The sequence below is a fragment of the Suillus plorans genome (assembly GCF_016647745.1).
Source record: "Suillus plorans strain S12 chromosome Unknown HD556scaffold_11, whole genome shotgun sequence".
NCBI classification, from domain to species: domain Eukaryota; kingdom Fungi; phylum Basidiomycota; class Agaricomycetes; order Boletales; family Suillaceae; genus Suillus; species Suillus plorans.
Genome location: NW_024537395.1, coordinates 448,015 through 469,320, shown reverse-complemented (window position 1 = coordinate 469,320; position 21,306 = coordinate 448,015). Strand labels below are relative to the sequence as shown.

General features: G+C 47.3%; 11 protein-coding genes across 11 annotated transcripts; 3 read left to right on the top strand and 8 right to left on the bottom strand.

Annotated features, from left to right (window-relative positions):
* Window positions 1-479: 479 nt before the first annotated feature.
* HD556DRAFT_1347381 (Mg transporter) lies at window positions 480-2,448 on the bottom strand. The gene is made up of 7 exons (XM_041302277.1): window positions 2,068-2,448; window positions 1,949-2,017; window positions 1,537-1,898; window positions 1,379-1,488; window positions 1,012-1,323; window positions 726-961; window positions 480-675 (listed from the first exon to the last, which is right to left on the bottom strand). The coding sequence occupies exons 1-7, from the start codon at window positions 2,347-2,349 to the stop codon at window positions 505-507; spliced, it is 1,542 nt and encodes a 513-aa protein (XP_041163762.1). The 5' UTR covers window positions 2,350-2,448; the 3' UTR covers window positions 480-504.
* A 238-nt stretch (window positions 2,449-2,686) lies between these two features.
* Window positions 2,687-4,926, top strand: HD556DRAFT_1439750 (histone acetyltransferases subunit 3-domain-containing protein; the record flags this gene model as incomplete). The annotated part of the gene is made up of 5 exons (XM_041306005.1): window positions 2,687-2,945; window positions 3,187-3,319; window positions 3,380-3,593; window positions 3,643-4,278; window positions 4,333-4,926. 5 exons carry the CDS (start codon window positions 2,687-2,689, stop codon window positions 4,924-4,926), a joined length of 1,836 nt encoding a protein of 611 aa, XP_041163761.1.
* Window positions 4,927-5,089: 163 nt separating this feature from the next.
* Window positions 5,090-6,012, bottom strand: HD556DRAFT_1430644 (uncharacterized protein; the record flags this gene model as incomplete). The annotated part of the gene is made up of 3 exons (XM_041304926.1): window positions 5,090-5,436; window positions 5,494-5,698; window positions 5,752-6,012. The coding sequence occupies 3 exons, from the start codon at window positions 6,010-6,012 to the stop codon at window positions 5,090-5,092; spliced, it is 813 nt and encodes a 270-aa protein (XP_041163760.1).
* A 198-nt stretch (window positions 6,013-6,210) lies between these two features.
* On the top strand, window positions 6,211-8,599 carry HD556DRAFT_1347372 (Phosphomethylpyrimidine kinase-domain-containing protein). The gene is made up of 9 exons (XM_041302276.1): window positions 6,211-6,327; window positions 6,380-6,505; window positions 6,563-7,202; window positions 7,270-7,393; window positions 7,445-7,588; window positions 7,640-7,681; window positions 7,730-7,926; window positions 7,978-8,163; window positions 8,216-8,599. Exons 1-9 carry the CDS (start codon window positions 6,256-6,258, stop codon window positions 8,344-8,346), a joined length of 1,662 nt encoding a protein of 553 aa, XP_041163759.1. The 5' UTR covers window positions 6,211-6,255; the 3' UTR covers window positions 8,347-8,599.
* HD556DRAFT_1534549 (uncharacterized protein) lies at window positions 8,551-10,218 on the bottom strand (the record flags this gene model as incomplete). Its single annotated transcript, XM_041309572.1, has 12 exons — window positions 10,137-10,218; window positions 9,911-9,925; window positions 9,817-9,855; window positions 9,719-9,761; window positions 9,636-9,666; window positions 9,548-9,609; window positions 9,497-9,526; window positions 9,410-9,436; window positions 9,322-9,360; window positions 9,059-9,122; window positions 8,861-9,007; window positions 8,551-8,806 (listed from the first exon to the last, which is right to left on the bottom strand). Exons 1-12 carry the CDS (start codon window positions 10,212-10,214, stop codon window positions 8,551-8,553), a joined length of 831 nt encoding a protein of 276 aa, XP_041163758.1. The 5' UTR covers window positions 10,215-10,218.
* Window positions 10,219-10,572: 354 nt separating this feature from the next.
* Window positions 10,573-13,154, bottom strand: HD556DRAFT_1347352 (uncharacterized protein). The gene is made up of 6 exons (XM_041302275.1): window positions 12,873-13,154; window positions 12,759-12,821; window positions 12,544-12,704; window positions 12,232-12,492; window positions 10,982-12,179; window positions 10,573-10,915 (listed from the first exon to the last, which is right to left on the bottom strand). Exons 1-5 carry the CDS (start codon window positions 12,969-12,971, stop codon window positions 11,051-11,053), a joined length of 1,713 nt encoding a protein of 570 aa, XP_041163757.1. The 5' UTR covers window positions 12,972-13,154; the 3' UTR covers window positions 10,573-10,915; window positions 10,982-11,050.
* A 62-nt stretch (window positions 13,155-13,216) lies between these two features.
* Window positions 13,217-14,278, top strand: HD556DRAFT_1231650 (Per1-like protein; the record flags this gene model as incomplete). The annotated part of the gene is made up of 2 exons (XM_041297450.1): window positions 13,217-13,676; window positions 13,731-14,278. The coding sequence occupies 2 exons, from the start codon at window positions 13,217-13,219 to the stop codon at window positions 14,276-14,278; spliced, it is 1,008 nt and encodes a 335-aa protein (XP_041163756.1).
* Window positions 14,279-14,369: 91 nt separating this feature from the next.
* HD556DRAFT_1439744 (uncharacterized protein) lies at window positions 14,370-15,053 on the bottom strand (the record flags this gene model as incomplete). The annotated part of the gene is made up of 4 exons (XM_041306004.1): window positions 14,370-14,416; window positions 14,464-14,614; window positions 14,665-14,731; window positions 14,785-15,053. The coding sequence occupies 4 exons, from the start codon at window positions 15,051-15,053 to the stop codon at window positions 14,370-14,372; spliced, it is 534 nt and encodes a 177-aa protein (XP_041163755.1).
* A 158-nt stretch (window positions 15,054-15,211) lies between these two features.
* On the bottom strand, window positions 15,212-16,871 carry HD556DRAFT_1347336 (phosphoribosyltransferase-like protein). Its single transcript, XM_041302274.1, has 7 exons — window positions 16,747-16,871; window positions 16,656-16,695; window positions 16,129-16,593; window positions 15,952-16,070; window positions 15,789-15,899; window positions 15,677-15,735; window positions 15,212-15,631 (listed from the first exon to the last, which is right to left on the bottom strand). The coding sequence occupies exons 1-7, from the start codon at window positions 16,778-16,780 to the stop codon at window positions 15,461-15,463; spliced, it is 999 nt and encodes a 332-aa protein (XP_041163754.1). The 5' UTR covers window positions 16,781-16,871; the 3' UTR covers window positions 15,212-15,460.
* On the bottom strand, window positions 16,858-18,992 carry HD556DRAFT_1347327 (Aspartate/glutamate/uridylate kinase). The gene is made up of 7 exons (XM_041302273.1): window positions 18,730-18,992; window positions 18,476-18,663; window positions 18,317-18,427; window positions 18,172-18,267; window positions 17,940-18,114; window positions 17,080-17,884; window positions 16,858-17,028 (listed from the first exon to the last, which is right to left on the bottom strand). The coding sequence occupies exons 1-7, from the start codon at window positions 18,779-18,781 to the stop codon at window positions 16,950-16,952; spliced, it is 1,506 nt and encodes a 501-aa protein (XP_041163753.1). The 5' UTR covers window positions 18,782-18,992; the 3' UTR covers window positions 16,858-16,949.
* On the bottom strand, window positions 18,993-20,333 carry HD556DRAFT_1534546 (DOPA-like domain-containing protein). Its single transcript, XM_041309571.1, has 7 exons — window positions 20,012-20,333; window positions 19,924-19,937; window positions 19,589-19,871; window positions 19,503-19,533; window positions 19,439-19,443; window positions 19,284-19,387; window positions 18,993-19,230 (listed from the first exon to the last, which is right to left on the bottom strand). Exons 1-7 carry the CDS (start codon window positions 20,065-20,067, stop codon window positions 19,112-19,114), a joined length of 612 nt encoding a protein of 203 aa, XP_041163752.1. The 5' UTR covers window positions 20,068-20,333; the 3' UTR covers window positions 18,993-19,111.
* Window positions 20,334-21,306: the final 973 nt, after the last annotated feature.

Here is a 21,306-nt window from a genome sequence, read left to right as displayed (position 1 = left end):
TAAAGAGCGTGTTTATGGATTTACAGAGCGACCGGCGGCCCCCCGCCTGAGGAGGCTTCCATCAAGGTCGCTCAGGCTGAGTTTCGGCCAGGTAGCAACAATGAAATTGGTAAGACATAACATGCTACTATGATGCTGACACCAGCATCCTGACAAGCCTCACCTTTCCTCTTTTTGTCTCTTTGAGTTATATTCTCACTAAGAATTTGAGTCGCGATTCTGTTGTTCAAAACGCAGGTCTTGTGCCACAAACCAATGGTCATTTCATCCTTGAAGGTCTGTGGGCTGGTGTGTGATTTGACCTGCAGACAACCACAGGAAAATGCTCGTACTGCATCCATGGAAGATGATATCTGGTGGCTTTCAACAATGTTCACACCGTGAGGACAGACTCAGATCGTATTCAGAGTACGAATGGTTTCCGGTGGGTGGAGGGGGTCAATGTGTGCATCATATTAGTTAAGATTAACCACAGCTTTTGTATGGTATTTGCAATATTTGGATTTACAAGTTCATGCCCAAAAGTGAGATGATCTCGAAGCACAATACAAGGAGTAATTGCCCTATCAGGTCCATCAGGGCAGAGTGGATGGGCAGAGCATATGTATCAGGGTCAAGACCTTTAGACCACAAGAAATTGGTCAACCATCGAGCTACAACTAATGAGGTGAAGACCTGTTGTGAACTTCAGTAAACGATCAGTGCAAGGCGGACCTGGAACTCACTGCACAACAAAAAAATAATACTGATAATATCGCAAATATGATGGGTAGCTTCAACCACCCAAACGCGCGTAGAGTACAGAGGAACAAGATCTCTATGGGAATTGTAATGACAGTCAACGTAACCATGACAAGTTTTGGGGAAGGTTCGCTTTTGTGCAGGCATGCGTTCGCAGATGCTGCATGAAGAGCAGTCGAGAGTCGGGAAACAAATATAGACCCAACGCTGCCAGGAAGCCCTGTTCTCTTGCGTTATAACAATATAAACCGTAAGATTCGCTCCACTCACCACTGATAACGATGGCAAGAAGAGGGAATCCTTGATAACGAGAGGCAAACATATCAAGCACAATACCACTAGCGCAAGAAATTACCATTGCACCAAAGAGTGGAACCCAGCCCTGGTAGATCAGATCCTTGACGCTGTTGTTACGCCTCACCAGGAACACGCATACCGTGGCGGAGATAATAGTGAGTATGACACAAATGAGAGGAATGGGAGTATTGACGACGTTGATGAGTATGGAGGAAATGACACCAAGAAGGCTGAGTGTGACCAAGTCTCCGAGGCACGATGCTATGGGGGGCGCAATATTATCTGAAAGTGTAGAAGTTTTAGCGTACATGTTAAATACAAGCCCAGCATAACTTTCCTGGGTCACGCCCATATCGTCGACATATGATAACAAGCAAACACATGAAGGAACCGAGGACAATGCTCGACAGACATGCGGACATCATAGCTGAAGAGGCCACCATCGTGAATCTGCCACGAGATTAACTACCACGCGCTCAATATGAAAACCGCACATACTCGATCAAACCAGACTTCGGTTTCCCACCTAGAGGCGGTGGCGGCCGAGGCAACCTAGCAGTTAGCGATAGGGTGCTGTTCTGTGGAAAAGGGTCTACAGGACCCGAAGATAGCTCTGGGACCAAAAGACCGAGGAGCATCGCGACACAAGCTGCGACAAATGCGACGACAGTCGCTTGCACTTGTAATAGTGCCAGATTACCACCCACAATTTTGCGTTGTGCGCTCCTGTCGTCTAGCTCGCCCATATTAGCCGCAGTTCCCATTCTAGCAGAAAGGTTCATTTCCAAGTTGCCTTTGAGGTTCAAGACAACAGGAATAATCATTATCAGCTCATCGATTGTACTCATTGCCCGCCAACGCTAGAAATAATTAAATCGAGACCTTAGACGTCACTAGTACATGTACTCACTGATACACGGTCAAGGAGTTCCCCGGTGAATAGGAGGCTTATGGTAGTCATAAGAAGCGTGGGTGCACACTTTTTAAGCAATCAGAGGGATTTCTTCTCTGCAAGTTCTATCCACGTACTTCGACAACAATGCTACCAACTTGTGGCCAAACCCTTCCTGTGCCAGACGGTATTCGCTCGTTTCCCCTGGTTCTTCCACCCGAGCCCAATAGAGCATCGCTGCCATCGCCTATATGCTCTACATCGTCGTCAAAGTCCTGCGAGTCATACTCAGCCGTCCTGTAGCGTGCATGAGGTGTGACCAGAATGTCCTGTAAGGTGTCTAATTCCACGTTGTCGCTGCCTTTGTCGTCGACGCGTTGTAGAAATGATTTTGTCTCATTTCTGGGGTCCTCTTGCATATTTTTGGCGAGTCCCAGCCAATCCAGAAACAGAACAAAAGAAGGCTTGTGTGGTCAAGCAAGTCTCGAGGTTTTGCTGAAAGTATCGTAGATCACGTGGGAAAAGAGCTTATGTAAACAACGACAAAACGCTTGGTATTGAAGGTGTCAGCGTTTAAACCTTAGCAAGGTCTGGTTCTCACCTACTTGCTCGTCACTAATCTGGCACACAGAGTATCTTCTGCTCTGCATCGGTTACGCGCAAGACTGCAGTAACCGGTCACTGGATTTGTCCTGTGGTTTTGGTTGCCAAATCCTGACGTGCCTAGTAGCCACCGAACTCGTCGGAAGCGCTGCTATGTCGTCCAAACTGTATTCCTATCGTCCACCTACCCCGACGCGCTCTCCCCTTTTTAAGAGTCCTTCGGAGACTGTTCCCCCGACAGATGATCTTGAAGAGCTGCAGAAAGAGCTTAAATCACTTCGGCAGAAGTCATTGGAACGTCTCAAGAAGGCCGGAGATGACTTGAAGACTATCGAGGAATCTATGAGGCGAATCAAGGAGAAAGAGAAAGGCAAGGCAAAGGCGGTAGAGAAGGTGAAGCGTGAACGCCCTTGTATGTCTTTCCGTTTTATCTGTCTTGGCTTAATTCTGGCTCATGAATTTTAATCTCTTTTCCCCGGTCCACACTTTTTCACTACTCAATCGACGGTCGACAAATTCCCAAAATCTGTACATATACCGGACGTCAAATTCTCGTGGTATCCCGTTCGATCTGATGGACGCCATGTTCATATTATTAATTCACGAATATTCTCTCAATCTGCCATGGTCTCGCCACAATGACGTTGTTGTAGTTACCCCAGCTTTGGATGGGGACGAACGTGATATTTCTCCCTCTGTCAATGGCTCTGTAAGGGCTCGAGCACCATCGATACCAGTTTCTTCCTTCCCTCCCTCTTCTAGGGCATCACTGGACCCTCGAAGATCGTAAGTCCAAAGACGAAGCTCCGAATGCACAGTCTCATCATTTTTCAAAATCTTCATTAGAATACCGGACGATATCAAGAAAAAAAAGAAGAAACGTAAACGAGAGGAAGATAGTGACCTCGAGCAGGGTAATCTACAGAGACCTTCCATAGAGACCGTGATTCAGATCCTTCGTACAGATTCCGGCCGCGCTGTGAAAACTTTGCCAGGCCCTTCTCTCAGTGTCCCTCTCAAAACATCGAAGTCACTGGGATTTGTGGCAAATCACGTGAAGGTATTTTATCTGCATTCTGTTGCACTCTGTCGCTTCATTGGCGTCCTAGTCTTCATTCGCACCCGACTTCACACTTCCGCCCTCCACAGTACTACTACCCACCCGTCCTCCGATACCCCCCGCGCCCATTGCCGGTCCCAGTAATGCAACGGATGTCACCGAAGATTTCAGTAAGCTCAAACCGCCAGCACAGACTCCCGTCAATACCTTCTACTCAAGCATTGAGCCTTGGATCCGAGGGATTAAAGAGGAGGACGTTGGTTTTCTTGAGTTTACTGCGGATGAAGTCGAGCCTTATGTGATACCGAAATTGGGCAGGCATTATTTGGAAGTATGGGAGGATACCGATATGGCCATGTATGGTGGGCCATTGCCTGGCTTTTCGTCTGGTCGATTGGGTGAGAGCTCGACGTCAGCACCGAAATGGGACCCATCGACCCTGATGGAGGCGGACCTGTTAACGGAGGAGCGCAGTCACGGGCCCTTGACTGAGCGATTAATGAGTGCCCTTTTGCCAATGCCAGATTCGACAGTGTGGAAGGGCGTCAAGGCTGCCGAGGACGCTATGGAGGGAAGGCCAGGCGGAACTGGTGCTGCAGCTGCGAAGCGGGAGAAAGTTAATGTAGTTGATTTGGAGGAGAGGGTTCAAGACACGATGCGGTTTCATGGGTTACTCCATGAGCCGGTAAGTATACTTACTGGTTTTATGACGGGTGTTTCACTCATAGCCCTGTTGTAGCCTGATTTTTCGACGAAAGTAGACGACCCAATTGCCACAGCTCTCAGGCATGCTCAGCGTCAATTACGGACCGTGGTGGCCATGAACAAGGCCAGGAAAGAACGTCTTGCTGCTATTGCTCGTGATCGGCTCGGTTATCAAGAATATCTGGACCTCCGTTCCGCCCTTGATAAAAGCATCACGAGCGCCTACTCGAAAGTCCAGAAGAAAGATGAGCCGAAGCTGAATAAAAAGAAAAAGAAAATATCAGAGGTCAACGGGACCGTGAACGGGATCACTTCTGGTGCCAGCGCGCCTAAACCTTCACCTGCAGCACTTGGACTCGGTCCGGATGATGATCTTCATCTTGTGGTGCCAGATCACTTGCAGCAACTCGTGGAGACCCGGCGGCAGTGGGTGGCAAGTGTCGGGGGGGTTTTTGATGAGAAGGAGAGGGAGTGTCCTGGTCGAATATGGGGCCTTCCGCGACGGAGCATTTATGAAGGGCTTGAAGATGCTATCCGCCACGATCTGGCTCGGTCGTTACATCCACGTAGTACTGCATCAGATCAACGGACTACCCAAGGGAATGGAGATGAGATGGATGTTGGATGACATAGGAGACAGTAGAGCTTTGCCTATCGTAATCTATCTTATTCTCTCCGTCGATTACACAGTTTCTTGTACACTGCCTTTCCACATTACATGCGCGTTTAATTACTCCTGTACTATCCAGAAGCATTACACCTAAAACACGATCACAGCCTCAATATTCATCCTATTTCGCCATTTTGGGTTTTTTGACCGTTATCTTACGAAGTGTCTCTCCCTCAGCTTTACGTTTACTACTCTTCGACTCCTTTACCTTGGACTCCTTTGTCTTGCGGGGTGACCCTCCAAAGCTAAGACCAGTATCACCGCCCTCCGCTTGGCCGTCAGCATCCATACTCGCATGATCGCTGCTTATTGGAAGCTTGGCTCCATACGGCACGAAATGATGCTTGAGTAATTCTTTTGGATATGAGAGGCGAGGAGGATTTTGGTGCAGAATGGATGGGTGCTCCGGAGGGCTCGCTCTTGATGGCTGGGCTGAAACAACGAAATGACGTGCAATCTCTTTTGGTGCTAGTCATGGAATGTTCAATAAATCATTCATATAGCTACACGGAATAAATAACTTGCCTGTGTATAGCCTGCCCTTTTTTCTTTTTCTAGGAAGCAAACACGACAGCTCTCTCAGTTCCTCTGCTCCAGCAAAATCCGCATCATCGTCACCCATCGACCATATATCATATACAGCGCTCTTCCGCGTCAAGCTACCGACCTGACCGCTCCGTGAGGACGAGGGTGCATCAATCTCCAGTCCGTCAAGATTTTTGGGGTCGACCTATCACAAGCATGTCATAAGGCCGGCAACCATGCATTCTGATGGACACTTACTGAGTCTGGGACACGTATTAGCCATATTTCTAGATCATCATCCTTCTGAACGGAGTCCCAGTCGAAAGTCTCGGTCTCGAATGCATGGTCGAATGACTTATAACCAGGCGGAGGTTTGTAAGCCCAGTGCGGGTTCTCTCCTTCGTTTTTGCCATGATCGGTGACAGTGACTAGCTGCGATTTTGACTTTTTCTTTGAATTCTCTTTGATTTTGTTTTTTGAGGCTTTGGGTGCTGTTTGCGCTGGTTCCGGAGATGACATGTTTTAAAGCAGTAGCAAACTGCGGGTTGGTTTCCTGTAACCTATAGGCAATCCAAATAGAAGGGAAAAGCTCGTTCCTGGGTCGTTATGTTATAGACCACCGTGTCAATGACCAAACCGCGACGATGAGAAGGTGCTCGCCTCTTTTGGATTGTTTGGCAAAGGCTTGGGAAATAAACAACATGTCCGATCAATGCGGAAGGCCGCATTCTACTGCGGTGCACACCAGCCCACAGGAGGACCATGATCATGCTGGAAAGTCCCCCAGTCCTGACAATCGCCGGAAGTGATTCCAGCGGAGGGGCAGGCATACAAGTGCGCATTTGTGCTCCCTTTTCTATAGGAATCCAAAACTCTTTGACTGAAGGCAGACCTGAAAACGTTCACTGTTCACGGATGCTACGGTGCAAGCGTGACTACTGCCCTGACTGCTCAGAATACCACTGGCGTGCAAGCAGTGTACGGAGTGCCTCCTGACTTCGTGAAGCAGCAGGTATGTAACTAATTACATGGTATGCTGTCCCCGTATCAGCTTGAGCATTTCCCATAGATAAACTCTGTCCTGGACGATATTGACATCAAGGCGATCAAGACTGGCATGCTTTTTAATGCAGAGAACACTAAGATAGTCGCGCAGGTACTCAAGAGGCACTTTGATACCAAGGGGCACATTCCTTTAGTCTGCGATCCCGTCTGTGTTTCCACCTCCGGTCACACCCTCTTACACCCAGATGCCGTGGATACCATTATAGATGAACTATTCCCCATTTCGGACCTCATAACTCCAAATAAAGCAGAAGCGGAACTTCTTCTGAAACAGCGCAATTTTCCGTCTCGCATTGCAAACTTACAAGACATGGTCAATGCTGCTCGACAGTTGAAGACACTTGGCCCTCAAGCTGTGCTCCTGAAAGGCGGTCATTTCGTCGCTTCGCTAGCAGATCTTGCGAATGTTTCATCGGACGACACGCAGGTGATTCGAGATGATCTTCTAGACGAGAACACGAATATCCTCCGGGTTCATGGAAGGAAAGAACAACACGTAGACTCACTCGTAGTAGATGTGCTTTGCGCATCTGATAACCACATCACCATATTTGCTAGGACTAGAGTACAATCAACAAGTACCCATGGCACTGGTTGTACGCTAAGTGCTGCATTGGTCTCTCAGCTTGCGAGGGGTATACCGTGTTTGTCACCCTCGTCATCCTTCTTTGACTGTTCTTTCACTTATCCTAACAAATCCAAATCATACAGTGGGTGAAGCTGTAAGGCTCGCGGCTGCTTACACCCATATTGGAATTGAGACCGCTATTCCGATCGGGAGTGGCTTTGGCCCTCTGAACCATATTCATTCAATTACTCCGCAACTTGTCTCGCCGTACGTGACTATCATAAACACATGTCAACGAATTAATTGCTTTGAATGTAGGCGAACCAAGACGAACCCATACCCACTCACGAGTTCCCTTATACGGAGTTCAAGGGTAATTTGGAAAGAGTATATTCGACACGAGTTCGTGGTGCTGCTGGGCAAGGGTACCCTTCCAAAGGAAAACTTCATCCACTTCATCAAGTAAGGACTTTGTTGACAAATAAGAGGGCACGTTCTGATTGCCTCAAAAAGACAAGATTATCTTTATCTCAAATATTATGCTCGGGCGTATGCGTAAGTAGCTGGACCATCCCGCTTCCGTAGTTAACGTCTCTCTTCCAGACTCCTTGCAGCCAAGTCACATGCCTATGCACCCATATCGGCGGCTATCGATGTGGTTTTTAGCATAGTTCAAGAGAGCTCGATGCACATGGGTTATTGTGCTGAGTGGGGTATCACAGAGGACGAACTGATAAACACCTCCGAATCTCCCGCCCTGACAGCTTATGGGGCTTTCCTCATTGATACCGGAATGCAGGGTACGCCGGCCTATTTTGTTGATGTTTACTTGCTGAAGGCATGGCTGTTAGGTGATCCTATGAAACTCGTCGTCGCTCTTGCCGCCTGCCTGCTTGGTTACGGAGAAGTTGGCTTGTGGCTCAAGGAAGAAGCTCGAGCGCCCGACTCGTGGGTTAAATGGGAGGGAAATCCATACCTCAAGTGGATGGAGGACTATTCAGGCGACGTCTATCAAAAGGCAGTGAAAGCTGGACTAGGTGAGGATGCAACGAACATTCTTGTTGTACACGACTCCATGTAACTTCACAGAGACGCTTGAAAGCCGTGCAGAAGCGGACGCACCTTCACCTATCAGGTTTGCGGATTGGCAAAACGTTTGGGAACGGTGTACGCGGTTGGAGAAGGGTTTCTGGGACATGGCGATGAACCTTGAAGTTTGAGCAACCATGCCGTTGAATGCTCCCATTAGCTATGTTACCAGTCCCATTTATGTTTCTTCGAACTATCCTGAGCATATTTAACTGGTAAAGCACATAAATTTAAACTGTAACGGAAAACTCTCAAGTTAATGTACAACAGACACATCTTTGCAAAACAAATCGAAGACCCTACATACTGTACAAAACCATGTATCACTTCTTCAGTTATACAACAGCAAGCAGTGCAGTATTCTGAACATGTCGTTGTGTCAGCTCTATGTCCTTCGAGGACTCAGATTCCACATTAGTCCTTGAGTCTGTAGTGGAGTTAGTGTCTCTGAAACGAGATTGTTCCATATTTATGAGCAGGTGGTTGGCAGCTATTGGAGGTATCACAATTGTCCAGCTTGCTCCTAGTTGGAAGAACTCAGGTGGTGCGAGATGAAACACAAATGTGATGGCCAAGTAATTAAGGAAGTTGCTAGGCACGAGATTATTTTCAGCATGTGAATATGAATATCACTTGAATGCTCACCATGCAAAGTAAACAAAAGAGTCTCGTGCCAAAGTCTTCATTAACCGAGCACCAGACCAATTTTTATTGGGAACATGGATGTAATGTTGCATAGATTTGAAGCCAGCAAGTACCATGATCACGAAGTCGAAGGCCATGATTGGAGTCCTTTGTTGCCATGTGAGAAATTTTGACGATGAAAAGTATCCCACACCTCACCAGAATGGAATGAACCAGCTTGGAATTGTTTCTTCGCATACACCAAAGAGCACAAACTCATTTGCTAGGGTGAAGTTGTTAGTTTAATCTAAGTGCATCAAGACAGCCCATTGTCACCTTGAGAGTATACACTCATTGCAATAGCTATTCCCACGGTACTGCATACATATATGATAAATAATACTACCATGGGAATCACAATCACTCGTTCTGTGAAACCAGGTCAGCTCTCTGAAACAGCTCTCTGGACATGACCTTCATACTGTAGTCATATAGAGCAAACAGCCTTCGAAGAAGGATAACTATCAAAAAAAGTGTAAGTTTTGGAATTTGAAAAAGGAGATCACCCACTCTCGATGTTCAAAACAAGAAAAAGTCCTATATTTTTGATGATTAAGTATACAGATGGTAGTACTAGTGACTCGGCATCTTACTCACCAATGATGTCGAAGTTTGTGAATGCATGACCTAGTAACAAATAAGGGTTACTGGTGAACAAATATGCTAGCAGGGAAACATCTACATCTAGTAGTTGTGAATAAGATTGATGGCTAATACAACAACATGAGGGACTTACATGGCATTAACAGGATTTGTGTGGACGTCGACTACAAAGAAGTGAGTTGATGCTAGTACAAACGAAGACACCAGAAAACTGACAGAAGGTTGAGGCAATGATTACAGCGAGTCCAAAATATCGATTCTGAAAAATAACCATTTCGTATCAGGGAGGCTACAGGTTGAATTGAACCACATACAATGAAGAACAAAATCCTAGATGCTGTCCACTTTGTTCCCTAACATAAAATGACTGTTATGATTCGAAGTTGGGTAGAATTGACTCAAGCCTACCCATAGAATATTGACCTGGCAAAAAAAGTGAGTTTTAGCTTTGTTTAAAAATAAATTCAGTACTTCGTCATGGAATGTTAGAACTTGATGAGATCATAAATTTTGTGCACTGTTGAAAATTGTGAAATCTTTGCTTTCCAAAGTCCCAAATGTACAGCACAGCAGCGGAGACTGAACAAATAGAGGTAAACACAAGATCCTCCAGACTTGAACTTATGGCTCTTACCTCCGAGTCGACGAACAATGGTATCATACACCTCATATTGTTCAAGCTGCTGGAACTCTGCAGCAATACTCGAAGCATTCATGATAAGTGCTGTGGAACAGTAGGAGCAAGTTTGTACTATTACATCTTGTTGATTGTGGTACTCTCTTTATATCTTGACTCAGAGGGGGTCCAACTTAAAGACACCCGGAGATTATTTGCCAGAATGCAGTGCAAACACTTGAAACAGATGCGAACAACAACTGTGCTGTGTGATAAGCATAAAATCCTTCAGCCTCAAGTCTTTAATTGACGAAGTTGAGGGAAGCAATTTCTATTCTGAATGTTGTCCAAGTGACCCTACGTGATGAAATCATGAAAGCTGTGTTCTCTGATCATGGAGCCTCCAGTTAGACCAGTTCAGAATTAGGTTGATCAGTCTTTTCATCAACATCAATGATCATGTGGGCCCTGGGGCAGTAACAGCCCACTGACAGCACCTGATGTTTGTTTATTTCATGTTTGTTGTACATAGCCCTAGTATCGTGTAGGGGTCTTACTCAAATATCTAGTACCCATGGTACATCAGTCAAGCGTTATCAATGAAACCTGTGTTCTCCAATCACATAGCCAGTGCAAAATCAAGATGGTCAATTCAACACGTGGATGCATAGCGGTGACAGGCGCGGAGCGCGGCGCGAGCAGCCAAGGCATCTGATGCCTTCGACCAAATGTACAGCTATGCTATACATAAACAACGCCATTGAGAAGGGGTGTCACAGGCCATCCGACCAAACTACCTATGATCAAGAAGCTCTGAGCCAAAACATGTACATCATCGAGAGAAGTAGGAAGCATGGATATACCTATTAGCGTTTCGCAAAAGCATCGAACATCTAGATTCTGAAGTGAACAGGACGACAAGCGTCGCAGCTTCATGATATGTCAATATCCAAATCCACCGGAGTCGGTGCGTCAGTCTCTGCATCGACAGCAGCTTCGAGATCTGCATCCGGAAGGTCTTTATCTTTTTCTGCCGGTTTGGCGCGGGCGCGGGCTCGGGGTTTCGCTGTTCTCCTTGGCTTCGTAGTGCGAGAGGCTGCCGCGACCGGTATTTCTTCTATCTCCTCCCCGTCCTCTTTTGCATTGGCACTCGGTCTCCCTCTCGCCTTTCCCCGTGCCCGCTTTCCTGACGCACGGGGCTTTCTTGAGCTGACGGTTCTCTTCACAGATACAGGGCCCTCGTCCTGGTCTATATCGTTGTCACCTTCGAAAAACTCATTGCGCGCCATTGTTCGGTCGCTTCTTCGCTCTCCTGCAAACGCAGTTCCCCGCTCTTCATCGATCTCCTCCTGTTTACGTTCTTCATCGGCAAGCCAACCCTCCAAATCAGGCGGTATTTCTTGCATGGCGACACTCGGTGCACCTTGCAAATACCGCAGCTTGTTCCGAATGCTAATGGTTATTCGTTGCAATGATGTTGGAGAGTTTTGGTTCTCGACGCGTCCTGTGAGGGGAGGATGAAGTTTCCACTGCGAGTCGCGGAAGAATGGATCGTAAACTGTGGCCGGAAGCTCATCGGGTATTGTCGCCCCGACAAGAACGGCGGTTTCATATGTCCAACAGCGGCTGACATTTTTTATGGTGTAGCCTCCTCCTCCTAATACAAGCAGCGGTACATTGAACTTCCTAACAAAGTTCACACATTCACCATGGGCTGCTATGGATAGATTAAATGCCCCGAGTCGGTCGCATCCTAACGAGTCTGCACCGCACTGCAAGACAATAGATGTCGGGCGGAAAGCCGTGACGGTGTCTTCAATGACGGTTTTGAATATTGTCAAGTACATATCATCATCGATCCCATCTTGTAAAGGCACATTCAGGCAAAAGTGCTTGCCCAAGCTTGCACCGTTATCATCGAGTTTACCCGTCCCAGGGAAGAAATCGCCGGTGTATTTGTGGAAGGATACCGTCATAACACGATTCGAATGATAAAATGCGAGCTCTACGCCGTCCCCGTGATGGATGTCGATATCTATGTAGAGTACTCTGGGATGATATCTGTAGGACTCGAAGTCAGGTCTAGGTATCACCTAGTGAAACGACTGCTCACCTCAGAAGTTCAAGAATTGCCAGAACAATATCGTTGACGTAACAGAAACCACTTGCTTCTCCACGCTTGGCATGATGAAGCCCACCCGACCAATTGATTGCAGTATCACAAGTACCCGCCGTAAGCTTCCTTGCACCTGCGAGGGAAGCTCCAGCATACATACGACAAAAATCATACATTTCAGAAAATATTGGGCAATCTTCGACACAGTTAAACGTGTCAATAAGATGCCGCATTTCGTTCTGGTTATTTGGTGTCACGCTATATAACGTCATAAGGTGAGCCAACGACGAGGTAGTGTAAATTCCGCACCGTGAAAGAAAATCAATATAGTCGTGGTCATGGTACATCTCTAACTCAGCTTGAGTAGCTGGACGAGGATTATATATGTGATGTATTTGTTTGTCAAGACCATAACCCATAACCAGGGCGTTGGTCAAGGTCAGTCTGTGTGGTTTCATCGGATGACGTTCCTAGCAGTGCTGGGTAAGAGTGAAGCCTAGTGATGAACATGAGATGACACATACACCATAATGGTGTTCACCGACGCCTTTAGGGAAAAAATATGAAACTATGGGACGAGAATGTGGCTTTTATTCATCTCTAGGAAAAAGAGCTCATTGATAGAGGAGGTAACTTACATTGACATGTTCAGTTATCGGTTGAGCAGTACCGTGCGGCCCCCGATCGTCGAAGTAGGCAGAAGATGAGAAGGTAGTCGCCTGTGAAGCACGAACCATGAATGTCTGGTGATCTGGCTGCACCACGCTTAGTATTAGAAACGTTATCTGCGAAAAGATAAGATGCGGTAGCTCGTGTGCTCTGTGCGCTTGTTGCGTACGAAGATCCTTCGGAGAGCTCGATGGGGAATTGAGTTATTGAAGCTCTGGTCCAAGTCGAGATTGAGCTTGAGGGAGATCCAAGCTCGCTTATTATGTAATGTTCAGACCGTCCGTGTTCAATTGATGCTTGTGTTCTTGCCATCATGTTGCTCGCGTATCGCTGGGTGTTGGCAACCCTTCCATTTCTCGTTTTTGTCCTTGCTTCCTCCGGCGACAGAGCATCAAACTTTCAGAACTGCGTCTCTGCATGTTATGGAGACCGTTGCCATCCTCAGACGACGCTTTCACGTGGCCTCAGACTGACGCGTTGGACGTGTACAGACGACTGCAAGTACCAGTGCATGCATATGCTCACAGATATCGCAATCCGTGAAGGTTCGAAGATACATCAATATTACGGAAAGTGGCCCTTTTGGCGGCTCTTCGGAATGCAAGAGCCAGCCTCTGTCGCGTTCTCACTGTGGAATATGTACTATCATATCCAAGGATGGCGCCAGCTTCGCAGCAAAATACCAAGTGACCACCCGATGCGATCTTACTACTTAACATGCGCCATAGTGAGCGTTAATGCCTGGCTCTGGTCCGCAGTGTTTCACACAAGAGGTCTGCCCTCAGATTATGCGTGATCACGTCCTCCTACTTATCGACTCCTTGAAGATTTGCCAAACACAGAAAAACTGGATTACTTCTCTGCTGCTCTCGTCATTTTATATTCCCTGTATCACACGGTTTTACGGCTCTTCAATCAATACCCCACCCGTTCGCGTGAGGATGGCCGTATCCAGCGCACCCCCATATACCTTCTATGGTCGTCCATTTGTACTGTAGCTTACCTTGCCCATGTCACCTATCTCAGCATTCTGCCACGGTTTGACTACAGCTATAATATGGCGTTCAACCTTACTGTTGGCTTCACGCATAATCTGCTGTGGCTGCTATATTCCCTTCCCGTATCGTTACCCCTCATTCGACGCTTTCCTTTCAAATCAAAAACTTACAGACCATCATACGCATCTGAGGTAGCAGTCTTTGTTGCTCTTACGACGGCTGCAACTGCTCTAGAGCTCCTCGACTTCCCTCCCTGGGGTCGCATCATCGATGCTCATGCCTTGTGGCACCTCAGTACTGCCCCTATCACAAAGTTCTGGTATGACTTCCTGATCAAAGATTCGTTGGATGATGGATGGAGGGAACCAAAAAGGTGAAGACATATTTAGTTTTATTAACTTCCGTGTACTAATGGTGTGGAATCTAGATAAATTGTTCCAGCATCTAAAAGCTCCTGCTCTAGCCTGTTCAAAGACTGCATTTTCTCCGTTTCTGTTCAAGTACGAGTAGAGAAACTGCAACATCGTTAGCGTCTTCACTTCCTCGCTTCAGCATATCGCACCTAGGACTGTATCCAAGGAATCCACCACAGATGACTCGATCTCCAAAAATGCCTGTTGCGATACCATGGTCACCATGAAGTGGCGCCTGTGGGGATAGAATGTTGCTATAGGGGTCGGACTTTGGGTTCCACTCTCATCAAGGCTGCGAAGCTGTCACTTGTCAGCCCCACCGTATAAATATTGTTGTACTATTTCCTAACCTCGAAATTGGAACCTGCTACAGCCCAGGAGAAATAGTTTCCCTCGCCGTCATCAAATTCCCATCGACTACACAATGTGGTAAATTTGGCGATTGTTCAGCATCACAAAGATGAATATACCTCTGTCGGCCTTGTCCCTCAATTTTCCGCAACCATAACTCCTCATTTACGAACTCTCCGTTGTACATGCTGACTGCGACGGGTTTGCCAGACTGGCTTCGGACGCTACCGACAGTGTCGTATCGATTCGCGTGAGTGTCCAGTCGGCGCACTGTCGTCTGATGCGACTCCCACTTAGGAGTTAACACCTCATAGTATAGTGCGTCAGTCGGGTTGGAAATGACAAGATTCCGCACGCTAGCAGTAGTAAACGTGAGTTTTTGGGTCATCGTTGGCATGAGACGTTGGCTCGGGACGAGGTGCATGCACTTCATGCATTCCCTGCTTAAATACCTGAGTGAAGTGATCAAACTCACACTCGATGCTTATCTTCACACAGTTTGTTTCAACTTAGACTCGCTTTCCGAATAGCCATGTGAACGCCGGGCATCCAATTAATTCAGAACAATGAGAATGAGAAAAGGCTGACGTCTTGTACAATCCCCCGCTCCATTTGATTAGTGTTAGAAGATGTTAAATCGTGGGTAGCTGGGGAGCTTCTGCCAGAACAAACCTCAATCATCGGAGTCCCAAGGATCGCAGTCGCGCACAGAGGAGTCAGGACCTAGTCATGTAATGTGTCGTTTCTAGGATGTAATATGTACTGACACGAGAGGATCCGGAGCAAGGAAACAAACTAAATGATGATATCAAGACCCCTGCCTTCCGCCCATTCACCGAAGAGGAGGCTGATGCTTTCACCGTTATGTGTGCGACGTATGCTTTCAGCGATGGTAGAACTAATGTCCAGCGCTATTAACTTCGAAAATTGTTCCTTGTGCTCGTTTTGCGGAACGGTATTTGTGACCTGCATGACACATTAGCGGCACAACGAAAGCCATGAACGACTTACCACAAGCTGCTCTATGGGAAGGCTGTTCAAAGAAGCCATGTGGGCTTCTGCGAAGAGTCCTTCAGGGATCATGCATCAGGCGATTGGTAATTACATCCTACATGACACGCACCGTGCGAAATAAGAACGTAAATAGTTTTGGCTCCTTTCTCATGCAGCGTCCGAGCAGCCAGTGTGAGCGTGTGGCCAGTATCTATCATGTCATCCACCAAAATAGCCACCTGGGGTGATCATCAATAAAGTTTCGAATAGACTATAAGAAGCAGGTGATTCCTTATCTCGAACATCTCCTACCAGAAGCTCCATGCGCTCCGGAGCATTTTGAGATTTCCCATCACGTTTCCGGTGTATAAGGGCGAATTCAATGCCAAGTTTATCTGCCATTGCAGTGACCCTGATCATAGCCAAGCAGTGAAACTGGCGTCAATCCACCGAAACGAAACGACACGGACCTTTTGGCTCCACCGGCATCCGGACTGACAACAATACCATTTTGCCACCCATCGATGTGCCTCTTGATATACGATACCATCAAAGGTTCCGAGAAAAGGTTGTCTACTGGAATGTCGAAAAATCCTTGTATTTGACTGGCGTGCAGATCCATGGTGATCACATGATCACATCCCGCGCCAACAAGCATGTTTGCGACTAGTTTTGCTGTTATTGGTGCTCTTGACTCATCCTTTTTGTCCATGCGGGCATACGGGAAACACGGAATCACAGCCGTAATACGCCGCGCGGAAGCTGTTTTGCATGCGGATATGAGGATCAGGAGTTCCATCAAGTTGTCGTTCACATCGCTACACCCTGACTGGATTATGAAGACGTCCTCCTCGCGGACGGATTCGGAGATCTTGACGTTTATCTCGCCGTTGGAGAATTTTTTGGGCATGCATGGCGTGAGGGGCACTCCGAGCCTATGTGAGTGAATCACTAGTCCGTGGGCTGTTTTGCTGCATCATGTAAAGCGGCAGCTCACCGCTCGGCCACAGCATGGGCGAGCTCTGGGTGACTATTGCCTGGAGAATCTAGATCAGCGAAAGAAAAGCACTGGTGCCAAATGAACATACCCGCAAGAAGTCTGATAGAGTTTCCGTGATACATAATTTAGAAATTTGCTGGATGGTTTTATAACATAGAACAAGATGAAGAATAAGAAAAGGGTGACTGTTGCAGTTGATTGGCACAATAGCTTCCCTTGCCAAAAAAATAATCGATAAAATCTTGTTTGCGCAGCACAAATAATCTACATCTACACTGCCACACTGCCACATCAAGCAGACACTCTAATGGTGATATTTTCTACAACGTATTCTGTGTCTGCATAGCCGATGAGTTGAACTATGCGGGCGCTGAAGACAACCGAATGAAAACACGTCGGAAACCAAAAACAAAGAACCCACCTGTTTAGGCCTCTCACTCGGGATATCTGCGCAGAATTGTAATTTGCTAAACCCCGTCCCACTTCTTCACAATCCCAATTTTCGCATTCGTCCATCTTCTCGATCGAAGGGATCTCATCGTCTGTAATAGTCTGAGAATCAGAGATCATATCATCTGATAAAGATGCCGACGACCCAGAACGCGAGAGTGCAACAAGGGACGTGACAGAGGCCGTCACTGATGGCCCGGGCTCTAGGACTGGCGTGCATGGTGTCGTTGCGGCCACGTTGGAATATGACATTTGTGCAAGTTCCTTGACTTCAACTGGAACTCCTTCGGTACGGCGGTGTATTAGTATGCGGACTGCTTGGCCAGAGGCAAATGAACCTCGAACTCCGAGCACCCCAACTGGCAACAAGCGGCCACCAGATTCTCGACGAGACAACACGGCATGTGCCCCAGAGTCAATAATCACGCTACCTGCTGGATAAAGCGTATGGCTCGTCCATGCCTTTAAGTCCCGCATGGGAATCAAGGCAGGCTTAAAGACAGTATGCGGAGGCCTCGGCCAGCTGAGAGATACAGCGACTTCATCCAAATCGACCTGATTAAGCTTTTGTGGAGTGATCGGGCTAGCAGTACCTGAGGTGGATACTGACGTGCTTTTCAGTGCTGTATAGTAGTCAATGATATCGACGATCACTGAGGGCTGTTTGCTAGATGCGATAACAGTTGTAACGCCAGCGCCTGTTGCGATTTCAGCAGCAATCAGTTTCGTTTCCATTCCGCCGGTTCCAAGGCTAGATCCTAGCGTCGATGTGCTGACTGGAGGAATGTGCTCAGCTTCTGCCAAATCATTACTGTATCTCTGGATCCGTACCTTGTGCTCGGATAGCAGCAACAGAGATGACCACATCAAGCTTTTTTGCGGAGGGATCTTTTCGTGGGTTGGTTGTATACAGACCATCGACGTCTGTAAGCAGGAAAAGGTAATCGGCATGAATCATAGAGCTCGTAATAGCAGACAACGTGTCATTGTCGCCAAATTTGATTTCCTACGAATAGTTAGCCCGCCCGTGTCGCCACTCATCATATCTGTAGTAGACACTTACGCTGACAGATATGGTGTCGTTTTCGTTCACGATGGGCACCACGCCCATCGACAAAAGTTCATTTAGTGTGTTGACAGCGTTCAAATATCGTGTGCGCTGGGATTTTTTCAGTGCTTGAACAGGGCGTCTGTGGAAAGCATCTTACATCAGATATATCTCCTCTTGTTAGCAGAACCTGAGCGGTTCGCTGATCAAACTGCCCGAAAAGATTGTCCCATAGTGCAATGAGACGACCTTGTCCTATCGCTGCTAAAGCCTTCCGTTAATCAGTCATAATCTTACAAGATACAGAAAGAAGACATACCTGCTTTTTGGACAGACTTTTCGGTCTCTGTGGGATATCCATCGTCCTCAATCCCACTCCAATCGCCCCAGAGCTGACGAGCACCACTTTGTGTCCATGGCTGCGTAGACTGATAACGGTCTCAACGACTGCAGAAAGTATGGACAAGAGGGGCTGGTGCGTTTCTTCATGGACGATGGAAGATGTTCCTATAGGGTTTCACAGATTACACATCTGCGGGTGGTGGGGCGGGGATAGTGACTACTAGTACTCGCCAAGCTTGATAACGATCGTGCTAGGAGGCCCGCGTTTGACTAGCCGTGACATTTTGTACAGGTCGAGGCGGTAGATGTGGTCGCGTCAAGAAGATGATGGGTAAGTTTACGATGGGTGACTTTTCTACGACGCTGACTCGGGCAATATGAGTCACAATGAAATGACGTGAAGTCTTCTAATAGTCTCAGGTGTCAGCAAATTACTTACACACTGGCAGCAGTAGTAGGCTACTAGTAGGTGACATTAAATTATCGAACTTATGGAACGGCGGCACCAAATATATATAGCTCATGTTCATTCGCAGAACATACAAACATCGTAACTAAATATATGCATAAAACATCACCACAACTCCTCCAATCGCTCAGATGCCTCAAATGATTAATTCATGGGAGCCCTGGCAGCTTCCTTCTCGCCCTTCAGGATGCGTTCGAGGTTGGCACCGATGCGGCGGCGCTGATCAAGGGTAAACTCAGGTTCTGGTGCAGAGTAGCCTAGTTCTGTGGGTTCAATCAGTATGATTGCAAAAATGTGTTTATGAAAATAAACTCACTCAGACTCGGATATTGTACAGGTAACTCTTCAGTCTTCACCGGGAGAGCAGATAGATCGAGAGGGAATGGAGGGCCAATCCACGCATTCCGGAGCTCATGGTCTCTGGGAGGCCACTGTCAGCTGTGTGTTATACCGGCGATAATCTCTACTCACTTTCTCTGCAAAGGTGTCGCCGCATCGGTCAGTCAGTCAAACACTCGATAAGCAAATGAATTACCGCTTCACGGGTCAGCGGGTGTATGAGTATGCTTTGGTTGCAATGAGGTGATGAGTAGACGTGACTGAGGAGAAATAAAGAAATACCTTAGATTACCCCTGTTCATGCAAAGGAACGAAAATACAGAGGAAACGAGGTCGAAGGTACCCAAATCTCGTATGAACCTGGGACCAACTTGGAGATGATTTCTTTCCAGGCAGGAAGGGTATGATAGACACTTACCAACGGGATGAGGGCCGATGGGGTCGGTGTTCACACGAAATAACGGCACAGCGACGAACGTTCCATCACGCCTTAGACGCAGGACAGCATCGCGTAATTCCAACGCAGCCTGGTGCTGGTCAGCGTTGCGCTGGTGGAAGTAGATATCTGCACACATTCTTCAGCGACCAAGAGATCGACACCTATACTCTCAACTCACGGAAGTGCCACTCTCTGTCACACGGAGCGCGAACGAGCCATGAAAAGAGTGAGTGATCAGTACTCATTAGTGAACTCGGGGCACTTACTTGACCTCAGAGTTAACAACTTCTTCAAGGTCGGTTGGTGGATGGTAGTCTGACATTATGACCCACCGTGGAAAAGAAGTGTGGCTCCGCAACTGGTCATAGCTGCCAATGCTAAGGATGATATATATAGTATGCAAGTGTCGATTCGCTGCCACACCAGCAGGCTCCAGGGATGGTAGTAGAATGTGGGGCTATGTCACACGGGCGAGTTCGGTAGAAGAAATGTGGGGTAGACGCGTTAATATTCGTATTCTGTCGGCTGCATTCTCCCGATCGGAAGATAACGATTGCATGGCCACTCAATTGGTCGCAGCAAACGGGTGTTAACATGTGATTACGTACTCAGAACCAGAGCTTAGTCGTAGACTACCGGTAACTAAACTAGACACCATGATAAACGAAATACAAATACATTGGAACAACCTTATAAATTATAATTAAGTTTGTTTCCATCGGTCAACCTCGTCTCCACAATGAATTGGTCAGTGTTCGACGTTGACAACGACATTTTAGAATTGACCAGGCCTGTTCAGAATGCGTCCAGGTATCCAGCAAAAAATATATCTATTGTTTTGCCTGATAATTCATGCCGTTTGGAACAGCCGCTTCATGCAATACTCACGTTATAAGCGGTTCAGCAGTGACTGACTCTCCAGGACCGCTCTGTATTTCAGAACAGACCCTTTGCGCATGGCGTGGAAAATCATGGAGATACTTTCGTCGACGAACGAAGAACAAGGTGGCGGTGTACAACCACTTGTGAATGTAATTTCACTCAAAATCATATACGACAACCGGAGGTGAGGCCTGAGGGCTTGCATATGTATTCAATGGATCGTTTATCTAACGCCGAATTTGATGCATATGGATCGCCGCGGCAGAACAGAAGCATGGTGGCAGGGTCGACTACAAATTGAGGCTCGGTAATCTCGGGAACGAATCACGCATGGCTAGGCAGTGTCCATCGATCCTACAAGTACGGTACCGTCGCTGGAGCCGTCCAGGCTCTTGGTGATGTATAGTCTACACTTATGCTCGTGCGGACGCCTTCCTACCACCTACTGCTTTTGTCACTAACCATCTCCTCATCTAGCCCCACCTCGATGCGTCGTTTTGCAGCTTCTACAATTTGGGAATCCGAGCTTCACTTTGCTGCGTCGTATTTGCTCTTACTGATATAAGAATCGCAGCCCACCTCAGCTCACTTTGCACAGGTCGCGTCACTATCGGGGCTTCCGCCCGAGAAAAAACTATCTGCTTGCAATCAAGCATATGTTTTTCTTCTTCGTTCTCAC